The sequence below is a fragment of the Oncorhynchus mykiss genome, chromosome 7 (assembly GCF_013265735.2).
Source record: "Oncorhynchus mykiss isolate Arlee chromosome 7, USDA_OmykA_1.1, whole genome shotgun sequence".
In the NCBI taxonomy this organism is placed as follows: Eukaryota; Metazoa; Chordata; class Actinopteri; order Salmoniformes; family Salmonidae; genus Oncorhynchus; species Oncorhynchus mykiss.
The window spans coordinates 58,614,867-58,629,651 of NC_048571.1; the positions used below are offsets into that span (position 1 = coordinate 58,614,867).

The window sequence follows — 14,785 nt, forward strand, 5'->3', positions numbered from 1 at the left end:
TCATCCCCCAGCGTTATATGCCAAGCAGGACACGCTAGATAAACTAGTAATATCATCAACCATGTGTGATAACTAGTGATTATGATTGATTGATTGTTTTTTATAAGTTTAATGCTAGCTAGCAACTTACCTTGGCTTCTACTGCATTTGCGTAACAGGCAGGCTCCTCGTGGAGTGCAATGAGAGGCAGGTGGTTAGAGCATTGGACTAGTTAACTGTAATGTTGCAAGGATGGATCCCCCGAGCTGACAAGGTGAAAATCTGTTGTTCTGCCCCTGAACAAGGCAGTTAACCCACCGTTCCTAGGCCGTCATTGAAAATAAGAATGTGTTCTTAGCTGACTTGCCTGGTTAAATAAAAGGTATAAAAAAAATGTTTTTATAAAATCGGCGCCCAAAAATACTGATTGTTAATTCAATTAAATCGGCCATTCCGATTAATCGGTCGACCTCTAGTCTGAATAACTATGTAAATGTGATTTCAGTTTTTAATTTTGTATAAATTGAAAAACATTTCTAAAAACCTGTTTTTGCTTTGTCATTATGGGGTATTGTGTGTAGAATGATGAGGGGGGGGGGAACAATGTAATACATTTTAGAATAAGGCTGTAACATAACAAAATGTAGAAAAAGTAAAGGGGTCTGAATACTTTCCAAATGCACATACAGGTTAAGACAACGTAATAAGTCCATGCGGGAGCGTTCAATAAATATATACACTTTTTATAATTAAACCAGCAACGTTGCTGATACTACAGGATTAGCATAGAAAACATGACCAGCGGTCGGGAAATTAAGTAATAAAGTGGGTGTAGATCATTTGAAAAATCTTTAAATGATTAGAATGACAATAAAACAATTATTCTATGCATTTGCTGAGTAACTTGAAATGCACTATAATTGTGTTTATTTTCCACTTTGATGGCGAACTTTCTGTACTGCTAGCATTCCCTTTAGTAATTTTCACTCGAATTGCTAGTCCCATTGTTTAGAATTCTTCCCCATTGTTGCGAAGAGTTATGGGATATTAGAATCCCGTTGTTTTAACCTTTGTCATTTTCAACCTAAATGAATCACAGGAAATGGTCATAATCCTCCATGATGCGGAGTCATGTTCTAAAGCAGTTAAACAACAGACAAAGACAATGCCAGCAATGGACTGCTCTACTCTGTTTCTCTCTTTCCCTCCCCACCCCTTATATTCACTCCCTCTTTCTCCAACCCACCACTGTTTCCTCTGCAGCTGTTTATCTGGTATTACTCTGCATGGTGTTTGGCCTAAAACATTTTGCACGCAGTAGGCCTTATAATCCACTGGATGATTGAACCACAGTAGAAAATATATATATTTAAATACCTACTGTACTGTTTTCTACATCTAATTAGGTATTTTATTCAAGTTCACTTAGGACGCCTTGCTTAAGGAGGTGGCAGCTCATTTTATCACAACTATGGCATTCATAAGGTTTTTAGTTGAGGCCAGAAAGACCAGCCGTGTGTGTGTGTGTGTGTCTGTCTGATTCTAAAGGCGGTGACTGAGTTCATAAGGTTTTGTATAAAAATAGGCCGATAGGCTTAATAAAAACATCCACTTGGAATTAGGTTAAACAGCTGCACTTTCCATTCAGTGATGACTGGTCACATTTTGTAGCATGTTACTAGAGCTTGAAACATGTCATCTGGCATGGCAACCTCTGTGGTTTGTTGTTAGACTGAAAGAGATATTTATAGCCCTACTTGATGGAAAGGATAGATTTGCTTTTCACATTAAATTTGACATTCTAGATGCACTAGATTGAGGATGTTGAAACATTCTTGGTAAATGTGTGTTTAAATGTAAATGGGTTTAGTGGCGACACTAAACCCACAAACATACCTTAGTGGACAGGTAGGTGGGCTTGAATGACAGCCCTATTAGACAGAGGCTCAAAATAACTCACATCTCCTAGACAGGAACGTGAGAATCACACTCACACCCTGCTCATCAGCCCGCACACATTTCAAGGTCAGGCTATCCCCAAATTAACTAGTGCAATGACTATTGCAGAGTTTAAAATTATGAAATTAGGATGGCTTACAGCAAATGGATATGTAGCCTACTATGTTATTTATCATCAGTACATGTTTCCTTTTGCCTCAGTTATTTCTTAAGCGGGAATCTCAGCATACTGGGTGCCCTTTGTCAGGTCATACTGTTGAGATAGACTTTAGCTGGCCCTAATCTGTTAATTTTCCCTCTAAATCCTATTTAACACATTTTCTACAGTCGACGTGTTGTCAAAGAAATCTCTGTCCGGCCAACAGTTGTTTTTTCCAGTGGGGGAATAGGCAGACCCTAGGTCATTTACCCTACCCTACCTCATTACCTCCATTCAGATGACAGTTAAACTTTTAACAATATCCACCTGTATATGGCATCCCACCACCGTATATGAATTGGGTACAGGTCAGAAACCTGTGGGCCCTTTAGGAATTGCCTGACGTCAGCAGCACTTGTGCACATTCCTAATTGGAACATTATTGGATTATGCAGAGTCTGCTGTACCTAATTCAGTCCACCTTGAATGACCACAATCGGAAGAGTTCCCACTCAAACTCATTCTAGAATGACTGACATTCCTCTGCTATGTTTATGGGGCTTGTCCAAAGTTAATAGGGTTTCACACTGGAACCAATAAGCACATTACAAAACTTGTGAGTGGTGGCTCTCAATGAAGGCCAAGTCTGTAGAATGTAAAAGAATCAGACAGGGTCCTTCAGTAACAGGCATATTATAATATAAGTACTGTAGCTACTTGGATAAAAGTAACCTCAAGTACAAAAGTGTGTGACATGATGTGACAACCGAATCACTTAATATGGTCTAGTTAGATATGCATGTTTGGATAAGCATGCCGTTTTCTGAGGAATGTGGAAGTTTTACTGAACATTCTGTTGTGATGATGCCGAGAAAAGCGGTAATTATTGGTAACAAATGTGAACAGGTTTACATTCTTACCTGCCTCCAGAGCAGCTGCCTCCGAGCTGGCGGCCGATGCGCAGGCGTTACTGTAGTTGCGTTTTATTTCCCGGAAAAATGCGTTGGTCTCCTTCAGATTCTTTTTCAGTTGTATGGAGTGTTTATTGTAGCTGTTGAAGAGCCGGGATAATTCTCTAGCTAAAGGAGTGACTTTCTGCACATTTCCCCCACCTACCACCTCCATTGCAGTAGGTATTCGAGTCTGAAATGAGGCACAATAGGGAGAAAGTTCTTCTCTTTACTGCTACCACCTTTTGAACTTCCAACCGAATATGGTATGCAAATGGTCTCAGTCTTCAAGTTGTAATTGCCATTGCAAGTTATTGGACAAGGGCGCATCAGTGAGCGTCAATGTGATTTGCTGCTCCGTTTCAGTGAATTCTCTTATGGTCTCACTTATTCAGATCCACTGTTCAATTATTTGCATCAGTATCACTAATGTTTGTTTACTTGACGTATAGGTTGTGCCCTGGGTAATGGATTTCAAACACCAACAGTCCAAAAAGTCCACTGTTAATTTAAAGGGCCGATTGTGCAAGCGATATCGCAGTGCTAGCGGGCAACGTTTCTGCCGTGGGGAATTCCGTAGCAAAATCACTGCATCACATTGTCGCTGTCCACACACCAGTGTCCTCTAGCAAACGACTGTCTTAGCTAACGTTAGCTATCGGACTTGCCAACTTCTTTCCAGCCCTAGCTAGCAGTGTCTCAGTGATGTGAGATAGTTAACGTTAGCTAGCTCCCGTACTAGTAGCCTTACTTACCTTCCTATCCAGTTCCTATCCTACTAGCCAGCAAGCCAGGCATCGTATTCCAAGTTAATGTTTCAAGACAGCAGACCCATTACCCCAGCCGATGTTGTCATTAGCTCCCTCGAGTAATATTTTCCACAGGTGCTACATAAACTAGCGAGTTACTGCTAATTTGCTGGTTTATCCGAGATTCCACGGAAGAGATGGCTAATTAGCTAGCAAAACAAACTCGCTTGCTGTCAATCACAGTTGTGATACATAATAAAGATGTCTGTCGCTACGCTCCTCAGTCTTCAATGAATGCTAGACAAAAAAAGCTATTACCATCACTCGAGGGGATCAACATTTAGAATGTTACCGTTTAGCAGCACTCTCTTAAAACAAACACAGACAGTTCGAAAGTACCTAGCTAGCTACAGTAGTTACTTGGAGAAGGACAATGTTTCTCTATTGCCTTCTGGGATATGTAGTTCTTCTGCCCTACTGCCCAGAGAACATGGATTCATTTGCTACTGTTAGGACGTAATCTCGTTTAATCCAGACTAAAATTTGCTCGATTAAATGTATGTTTTATTTACATTTACGCAATCTGTCCACGATATAGTATTTAGGGACAAATAGGCTCAGGTTCTCCATACTCTTTCTCTGACATGGCAACGTGTGAAAAATAGTATTATCTGGGAGTCTGATTTTAGAGGTTTGGTGTTGCAGTGAATTGGAATTTGGGTCCATGCGACTGTCAATCGAACACTTAAACTACTAACTTCCCAGGGATGGACAAAAATGACAAAATATAATTATAAAATACAATAAAGATCAATGTATTAAAATGAACTACAAAATATTTGTATTTAATTAAAATACATGTATTTTAAGATATAGAAATAACCTACATTTTTAATAACTAGCTGGCCCGAAGAGCAACAACATTCTCAGTAATGGTTACAGAAACGTTTTACTTGCTATAACTGTTATATGTTGACGTTTATCTACCTTAGTTGAATTCACTGACTGTAAATAACTCCGGATAAGAGTGTGTGCTAAATGACCAAAATGTAAGTGTATATATGAAAATGAACATACCAAAATGTACTGCAATAGTGGGTATTATTATTGATGTCAGGCAGAGGTCAATGAGAATAATACTCAGCATTTTTTTATTTCACTTTTATTTTAACTAGGTAGGCCAGTTGAGAACAAGTTCTCATTTACAACTGCCACCTGGCCAAGATAAAGCAAAACAGTGCGACAAAAACAACAGAGTTACACATGGGACAAACAAACATACAGTCAACAACACAATAGAAAATCTGTATACAGTGTGTGCAAATTGGGGGGCGGCAGGGTAGCCTAGTGGTTAGAGCGTTGGACTAGTAACCGGAAGGTTGCGAGTTCAAACCCCCGAGCTGACAAGGTACAAATCTGTCATTCTGCCCCTGAACAGGCAGTTAACCCACTGTTCCCAGGCCGTCATTGAAAATAAGAATTTGTTCTTAACTGACTTGCCTGGTTAAATAAAGGTAAAATAAAAATAAATAAATAAATAAAAATTAAGTAAGGAGGTAAGGCAATAAATAGGCCAATAGTGGCGAAGTAATTACAATTTAGCAATTTACACTGAAGTGATATATGTGCAGATGAGGATGTGCAAGTAGAAATACTGGTGTGCAAAAGAGCAGTAAAACAAAAACAAATATGGGGATGAGGTAGGTATTTGCTTGCATGGGCTATTTACAGGTGGGCTGTGTATAGCTGCAGCGATCGGAAAGCTGCTCTGACAGCTGACGCTTGAAGATAGACTGCATCCAATTTGCTGAGTAGAGTGTTGGAGGCTATTTTGTAAATGACATCATCGAAGTCAAGGATCGGTAGAACAGTCAGTTTTGAGGGTATGTTTGGCAGCATGAGTGAAGGAGGCTTTGTTGTGAAATAGGAAGCCGATTCTAGATTAATTTTGGATTGGAGATGCTTAATGTGAGTCTGGAAGGAGAGTTTAAAGTCTAGGTATTTACCTAAATACCTAGGTATTTAAAGTTGTCCACATATTCTAAGTAAGAACCGTCCAGAGTAGTGACGCTGGTCAGGTCAGTAGTGACGCTGGTCATTTTTTGAATGGGGCATGCTTATTTAAGAGGTTGAGGAAAGCACTTTTAAATAACAACCAGACATCCTCTACTGACAGGATGAGGTCAATATCCTTCCAGGATACCCGGGCCAGGTCGATTAGAAAGGCCTGCTCACTAAAGTGTTTTAGGGAGCGTTTGACTGTGCTGAGGGGTGGTCGTTTGACCGCGGACCCATAACGGGTGCAGGCAATGAGGCAGTGATCGCTGAGATACTGGTTGAAAACAGCAGAGGTGTATTTAGAGGGCAAGTTGGTCAGGATATCTATGAGGGTGCCCATGTTTACGGATTTAGGTTTGTACCTGGAAGGTTCCTTGATAATTTGTATGAGATTGAGGGCATCTAGTTTAGATTGTAAAACAGGATGAGTTTATCCCAGTTTAGGTCACCGAGCAGTAAGAACTCTGACGATAGAAGGGGGGCAATCAATTCACATATGGTGTCCAGGGCACAGCTGAGAGCTGAGTGGGGTCTATAACAAGGCAACAGTGAGGGACTTATTTCTGGAGAGATGGATCTTTAAAAGTAGAAGCTTGAAATGTTTAGGCATAGACCTGGAGAGTATGACAGAACTCTGCAGGCTATCTCTACAGTAGATTGCAATTCCGCTCCCTTTTGCAGTTCTGTCTTGACAGAAATGTTGTAATTGGGGGTGGAAATTTCAGAATTTTTGGTGGCCTTCCTAAGCCAGGATTCAGACACAGCTAGGACATCAGGGTTGGTGGAGTGTGCTAAAGCAGTGAATAAAGCAAACTTAGGGAGGAGGCTTCTGATGTTAACATTCATGAACCCAAGGCTTTTACAGTTGCAGAAGTCAACAAATGAGAGCGCCTGGGGACACACAGGGCCTGGGTTAATCTCTACATCACCAGAGGAACAGCAGAGGAGTAGGATAAGGATACAGCTAAAGGCAAAAATAACTGGTTGTCTAGTGCTTTGGGAACAGAGAATAAAAGGAGCAAATTTCTGGGCGTGGTAGAATAGATTCAGGGCATAGTTTACAGACAAGGGTATGGTAGGGTGAAAGTACAATGGGGGTAAACCCTAGGCATTGAGTGACGATGAGAGGTTGCATCTCTAGAGGCGCCAGTTAAGCTAAGTGTGAGCGCCGCATGTGTGGGGGGTGGGACAAGGGGCTATCTGAGGCATGTTGAGCAGGACTAGGGGCTCCGCAGTAAAATAAAACAATGAGAGCTGCCCTAAACAACAGTATACAAGGCATAGAGCAATCACAGGTGTTGATTGGGAGAGCTAAGACAATGGGTGAGACAACGAGTAAATGGCGATGAATGGGCAGAGAGGGTCACACAGGGCCTGAAATGCTTTGCAATTGTCCATTTTTATATATACAATTATAGGTAATTTAGTAGATGCTCTTATCACACCATAGTGCCAAGACATTCTGATACCAATGCAGAGTGAGAGGGGGCCAGTTGTGAACCACTAAAAATAAATGGTATAGAAAAGTATTTATTTTGAAAGTATAAATTCACATATACCTACAGCTCTCTAAAGTATCTTGTTACAAAATACATTTGAGCTTAGTTCAGCCCAGTGTACTACAAATGACAAAATACTCAGAATTGACATTCATATTTCAAATACAGAAATTTTGCAAATCTCTGCCCCTTCCTTTGGAAAGTGCAAGTCCTGACAAGTACACCTGACTGCAGTGTGCATTTCAGGGCCGGTCTCAATGTGACCCCACCCACCTTTTTTAGTCCAGCTGAGGTTTGACAGTCACACACTGAATACAAACACGCAAGTTTGCACAAGGCACGGGTTGAATACAAACGTATTTCATTTTTGAAGATGTAAGAAATAATTATACAAAGTGGTACTAGATGTGTTGTAACACGTTTTGCTTCATGCTATACTTTAGACAAGCTACTGATATTGTTGCAGTGAACAGACTTGTTATGTCATGTACTGTTAATAAATGTTAACATTATATTATTTCATTGAGCATACACACACATACAGTTACTACCTACCCTGATTTATAATGCTCTTTACTTTCCCAATGAGAATGGAGACAGACTAAACTATATAGTAGATATACTGAATAACTGAAGGTGCTTTGTACATTAAGTTATACCAGCTCCAGTACAGAGATCAGAGACTCGGGTGACTTCTATGTCATCTTTACTAAACAACATAACACAATTAACAATTGAAACAGCAGACAAAAACAAGGTTTGACTACTCCTCAAAAATGGCTTCACTCCTGGGGCCTGTTGCACAAAAGTAGAATTAAGACATCCGGGATAAATGACTCAGCTGAGCTCAATGAAGCCAAAACATGTGCGTCCAGGCTTAATTGGTTGCACAAAGACCAAGCCAGGATGAGCAGACACGGATTCATTAAGCCAGGTGAAACCAATCCTGGATAGGTGCGCGCTCACGGCTCACTCAAATAGACCCCGCCACAGATCACAGATTAACTGATTTACCATGGCAACTAGAGCCGCGTACTTTTCCTCGTCGGAAGCACAAATCCTCATGGAGGCATACGAGGAGGTAAAAGATATAATTAAGAAGAAAGGCAACACCGCCACAGTGATAAAGCAAAGAGAAAAAGCGTGGCAAAGTATTGCAGACCGCCTGAATGCGTAAGTAGTGCACAATTACACACTCACCGCTCCGCTGAAACATCACAATTACAATTCAAATATTTAATTCACATCTCCAAAAATGCAGTTGTACTGTAATTATGAAACGGTTAATTTTTTTTATTGAAATGCACTGCAGATATGAGTGAAATTGTGTAAAGTAACTCCATCACACTGTATAAAGCTATTATAAAATTTTTGATATTTTTACTGAAAACAAGACAAAAATACCAAGTAATTTTTTGCAGTGTGACTCCATTAAGTGTGTGTGTGTGTGTGTGTGTGTGTGTGTGTAGATTAAACATGAACGGGCCAAAACGGACATGGCAGCAGGTCAAAATCAAATACAAGAACATTCTGCAGAATGGTATGGTCCCTGACTAATATTTAACAAAGCACAAGCATATATTGTACCCAGAAGGTGCCTGCTCACACATTGTCTGTACTGTTTTAGCAGTGAAAAAGAATACCCACAGACAAGGCACGGGTGGTGGGTCACCAAAGGCTGACCTTACCCCAGCAGAGGACATGGCCTTGGAGCTAAATAAAGGCAGGCCCGTCTTAGAGGGGATCCCTGGGGGGAAAGAGACGAGCATAGGTTCCTCCCAAGATGCCACCCGCTTCATTCAAGGTATGTCCTTCCATCTCTACATGGGATACAACCACATTCATATTGAATCAATTTGGACTGTCTGACTTTGGTTTACCTATTGCCTTGCAGTGTCTGGCAGCACTGTGTTCCTGTTAGAGCCACCAGCACAAGCACCAGACGATGCTGATCCAGTGAGTACTCCATCAAAGGCATACTGTAGGCCTGGCATGTCTTGTCTACTAGCTTCAATATGAATCCGATTAAATGTGATAGGGTGAAGGCCCCAGTGCAGCAGCAACAGCACATGATGGAGACGATGATGAGGAGGAGACCATCTCTCTGGATTCCAGAAGGCATGAGGTATCATGTTAAGACTGTGAAAGTACTATTTACTCTACAATGGTGAGGAGTCCTCATCAAAATCAAAAAATCTAATTTCTTTTACAGGACCCAGATGCTATACAGTGGGAAAACCAGCCTGGCAACATAGTGCGTATTAATAAAAGGACACCACATCCTGCCAAATTCCAGCTGCGCTAATTGTATTGTGTTCACAGAGCTCACAAGCTATCAGAAAGTTGTATGGCAACCACCTCCGGTGCCAAATAGAACTGGCAGACATAGACATTCAGTACAAGAAGAAAAAGATGGAAAATCTTGCACTGGAGTTCGAAATAAAAAAGAGGACAATTAGGAAACTGGACCTTGAAATAAAAAAACTTGAGAGGGAGGTGAGATATGCCTTCAATGTACACTGTATGCTAACTGTAACACAAATGTATTAATCATTATTTTTCTTTCCTCCCCCAGCTCCAAGAAGATGACACAGCTCAAAATAAAAATTAGGTATATTCTCGTAAAGTCAAGTGAGCCATGACATATGAGCTCTTATTGTGAGCACACAGGACGGTGGCATCTTTCTAAGGTTTTTTTTATTTTCCCAGCAATCAGTACAACCAAGTCATCGTTATAAGGCATCGCCCTCTTTTGCCCACCCCCCCCAGCACCAGGTGTGGCCACTAGCCTATATGAAGGCCCAAAATTGTGTGTTCCTTTCTGCTCTGACAATGGCATGCCCATTCGTGCGAGATGTGGTGGATGAAGAAGCACTTGTGCTGAGGAGAGCCTTCAGGTGAGAAAGGGTCTTCAGGGACCGGTTGGACCCACTGGCCTTCCCTGATGACCATCTATATGAAAGATACAGGTTTTCTGCAGATGGCATCAGGTATCTATGCAGACTACTGGGTCCCAGGATTAAGCACCGCACTGCACGGAGCCATGCACTGAGTGTGGAGCAAATGGTTTGTGTGGCCTTGCGCTTTTTTGCTAGTGGAGCCTTCCTGTACTCAGTGGGGGATGCAGAACAGCTGAACAAGGCCACAATTTGCCGCACAATAAGGAGTGTGTGTCTGGCTATCAAAGCATTAGCAGATGTCTTCATCTCCTTCCCTGGCCACAGAAGACTCTGTGACATCAAAGAGGAGTTCTATAGGATTGCAGGTAAGAGGATCTACAAATTACAGGACAACTGTTAACACATAGTAGGATACTCATTACTTTGTGTGACAGGTTTCCCCAATGTCATTGGTGCAGTGGACTGCACACACATAAGGATAAAAGCCCCCTCAGGTGCCCATGAGGCCGATTTTGTGAATAGGAAATCCTTTCACAGCATTAATGTTCAGGTGAACATAACTTTTTGATATTGTCCATTGACGAACACTCTGCATTGCCAGTGATGTGCATTGATTGGTGTAATATTCCTCATCTTATGATTTCAGATGGTCTGCAATGCTGACTGTGTGATCAGCAATGTTGTGGCAAAATGGCCTGGCTCAGTCCATGACTCCAGAATCTTTCGGGCCTCTGAAATCTATCAGTGCCTATCACAAGGTAAGCCACACAACCCCTATTTATAACCATCATGGCTGTGTCAAGAATATCACTGTGTTTATGAGGTAGTAATGATGAGATTTTGTGTTGACAGGTGAATTCTCTGGTGTGTTGCTGGGAGACAGGGGGTATGGCTGCCAGCCTTTTCTCCTGACACCTTTCACAGACCCCCAGGAAGCACAGCAGGCCTACAACCATGCCCATGCCAGGACCAGGGCCAGAGTTGAAATGACCTTTGGCCTCCTGAAGGCACGCTTTCACTGCCTTCACAAATTAAGGGTCAGCCCTGTTAGGGCATGTGATATTACTGTGGCTTGTGCTGTCCTCCACAATGTGGCCTGCCTGAGGAAGGAGAGGGCCCCCAGAGTGCCACCAGCCATGGACTGGGACAATCCGGCAATCTTCCCTGATGACGACAGTGGTCGGCTGCTGAGGGACCAATATGTGTTGAATTATTTTAGTTAGTATGTGTGCTTTCAATTTTGGTTAAATATGTCCTGCGGTGGCAGAGGAATTTGGGTTTTTTTGGGTTCGTTTTTTGACGAATTTGGCCTCTTATGATGTTTGTGCGGTATACTGTGTGTAATACAAGGCTGCAGGGAGGCTACTGCATCCATTCATTTGTCTGTTCAGTTGATGTGTATGGATTTGTCCTGCATTTATTTTAGTGTGCAGACATGCAGGGTGTGTTATACACATTCAAAGGTCTGTATATGTATCATTTTGTATAATATGCTTAGATTCTGTGCTTTCCATCTTGTAGAGTCACTGTGACTTCAGTTTTGAAAGGAGCTGATGGTTTACCTGCTTTGTTTTGTCCTTATTCAATAAAGGAACATAATGTTACACATTGTGTTTTTATATTCATATGGAATGTGTATTTGTTTATATGACAGAGTACTAGGGCCACACTGAAGAAAAAGGATAAAGTCATAAATTTATGAGGCTGGTTCTTTCTGCAGAAAAGCTACATATTGTTTTTACAGTTTTGATACTTATGACAATGTGATACTTAATATTCTGGCACATCAGCATGTCTTTGTTTATGAAACCATACTGAAGTACAATTTCACGAAATGCCCCACATCTGTCATTTTAACAACTGTCCTCCTTTAAAACAACTGGTTACAATATTATGACTTGTGTTTTTTTCCCCTCTGTGGCCCTAATATTCTAGCATTTTATATATAGCCTTATAGTCTATGGGAAACTGTAAATTATCTAATGATAGCAACATCATCTAAAAATCATTTTTTATCCAAAATCATTGAAATTAATGATCACAAACGTTTAAATAACAGTGGGTCTAGTTATGTGATAACAATGTATAGTGAGCAGTGAAATAACTATTGGTTTCCATTTGTGGTGACTGCTGACTGACATTAGGGATGAGATTAAATAGATCCTGGAATTTAGCCTGGTCTGGAGCAGGCTAGCTCCACAGAATAAATCTCCATGGTAATTTATACCATAACATATCCTCCTGCCCCCTATCCATCTTTAGTGCAACCGGATTACGGATCAATTGAGCCAGGATCACCAAGATATCCTGGCTTAATCCCTTATCCTAGTTTTGTGCAACAGGCCCCTGCTCCTCAAAAGAGGCAAAGACAGTAATGTTCTTGTTGTCAACTGCCTCCACATAGAACATCTCATCATCTCTCTGGAACATGAATGGTTCCTTGAGGAGAATATTTTCCTCTTCATCCAGGCCATCATACAACCGTAGTTCTTTAAGGATTGTAATGCGGTCTTCCCCGTCCATCCCAATTACACTAGGGAGGGTAAACAGTGCCTTTAAATGTTCGCTGCCTCTAGGGTGTCCCTTAGAAGAACATCTGCTTCCTTGAAGAAAAAGGAAGAATAAATATTAAGAGTATTGGCTCATCAAGTCAAATTACACCCTACTTTCACAATACCACCTTGCAAACAAAAGCCACTATTACTAAAGGGGTTTTCAATGATATCTATAACTACTCATCAAGTCATCACAACTATTATATCTTGCCATGCATCAAGCCTTCAGCATTACACACAGTAGACTACATACCCAGTTCACAGTTCGTCGTGTTTTGTTTTCAGTATCGTCTAGAAAGAAAAGAAAACAGATTGTGGTCATTAAGTAATGCAAGGGAACCTCTAGGGATGTGTGTACAATAATGCACCTTAATTTTAGCTAATAGCCTATACAGTACCTGATCCTGCAGAGCTGGATGCTGATGTGACATGCTGTGACTTCTTGGGAGGGCGTCTTTTACATCCTCCTGAAATATATTGGGGGGGGGGGGGGGGGGGGGGGACAGTTTGAGTCTTTAAACATTGGTTTAAGACTATACCACTCATCATATCACACCTCCCTGTAGTGTGTTTTGTTTTCGCCACCTTTTTCGGTCTTTCAACCTCTCTTCTTCAGACCTTAGTGACTGAATGACATGCATTCAATATGAACATGTACTCAGGTCAGTCTGCCTACAGTGAACCAAGTGATTTTAAGGATGCAAATGAAAAGTTTGTATAATGTTCAAGGTTTACGGCATGGGAAAGTTCTGCAGGAGAACTAGGCACCACCGCCGCCTAATTTGCTGCATGTTTTCCTTTGAAAAATAAAATCACACAATCGGATGAGTATCCCAAAAAACATTATATACACGAGATGAGAATTTCATAATTCATACATACCTCAGTGAAATCACACTGTGCTTCCATTGCAATGTACAGAGCGTACTGTAAATTAAGAAAGAGTAGGTTGTTACGTTTGATAGTTATAACAAATCATTAAAAAAGTAAAGAAAAATAACAATTCAACAGTTTTTTATACTTCAGCATGCATAACAGTTTTGAACACAGTTGGAACTGAATTAGCCAAAGTATTTTTCACAACATGTATGTGTGTTGCTGGACCAGAAAATGTATTTTCGACTGCAAACACACCATTTCTCACATCAATGCACTCACATGCCAAAAATCTTTCCTTGGACACTGTTTCAAAGCAATGTGTATGCTTTCTTCATAAATGTGTTTTGAAGTTTTTCTTATTTAACTTCAGTTTGTAGGTTTCCTTCATTGTGGGCAATTAGCTAGATCACGTGCTAATTAACGCTATGCTAACATCAGTGCGGTTGTTGGTAATATAAAAATATACCACTGCACTGGTATAACATGAATATTACAAAGTACATTATGCATAATGACAGTCTCACTTACTTCCATGGTCTATATTTTTATCCATGTTGGCTAGGCTCAATTAAGGTTCGCTTTCGTAGACGTTGTGCCTCAATTTGGGTGACGTTGAAGGAGACGGGAAGCGTTCGGGTTAAACGCGTTTGACTCCGCCTACATTGGGCCTGGCCCGAAATTGCACACTGCCGTCAGGGGTTTCTCAATTCCGATGTGACACACTTTCAACAGTCTCCCAGCAGCGCAATCCCATTTCTAACACCAGTACAGCAAATTTGGGGGGGTAGCCCAACTGAGTTCACCCTCTCTCACACAACCATATTGTTTTCATCCTGGTAGTGTTTGTCTTTGTTGAGTTTGAATCGCGTTTGTCTCCAGAGCTGAGTTCAAATACATGTGTAGGACTATTTTATTATTTGCTATTTAGATACCTATTTTCTGTGTATTTGAGCATTCTCAAATAATCTGGCCGAAATCAACTACTTCTATCGGAAGTATCCTATAAAAAAAGCCTACTATTTGAACATATTTCAAATACTTATTTCCAAATACATTATATCAAATACCAAACAGACCTGGATTCAAATGACCAAAAGTATTTATTTATATTTGAAAAT

At 40.9% G+C, this 14,785-nt stretch overlaps 1 protein-coding gene and 1 long non-coding RNA gene across 4 annotated transcripts in view; both read right to left on the reverse strand.

Moving 5' to 3' along the window:
- Window positions 1-4,235, reverse strand: part of LOC110528074 (dual serine/threonine and tyrosine protein kinase) — a 28,036-nt gene extending 23,801 nt beyond the window's left edge. The window contains exons 1-2 of one of the 3 annotated variants that reach the window (XM_036983632.1): window positions 3,783-4,235; window positions 2,998-3,220 (exon numbers count right to left, since the gene is read on the reverse strand). In XM_036983632.1, the coding sequence (XP_036839527.1) occupies window positions 2,998-3,202 (205 nt within the window). In that variant the 5' untranslated portion in view covers window positions 3,203-3,220; window positions 3,783-4,235. Of the gene's footprint in view, window positions 1-2,997 lie in introns of all 3 variants that reach the window. The other 2 variants (XM_036983631.1, XM_021609871.2) reach the window with 2 other exon arrangements.
- Window positions 4,236-12,468: 8,233 nt separating this feature from the next.
- Window positions 12,469-14,397, reverse strand: LOC110528080. The gene is made up of 5 exons (XR_002474188.2): window positions 14,196-14,397; window positions 13,671-13,715; window positions 13,187-13,255; window positions 13,042-13,079; window positions 12,469-12,836 (listed from the first exon to the last, which is right to left on the reverse strand). It is a non-coding gene; the product is annotated as an uncharacterized LOC110528080 (long non-coding RNA).
- Window positions 14,398-14,785: the final 388 nt, after the last annotated feature.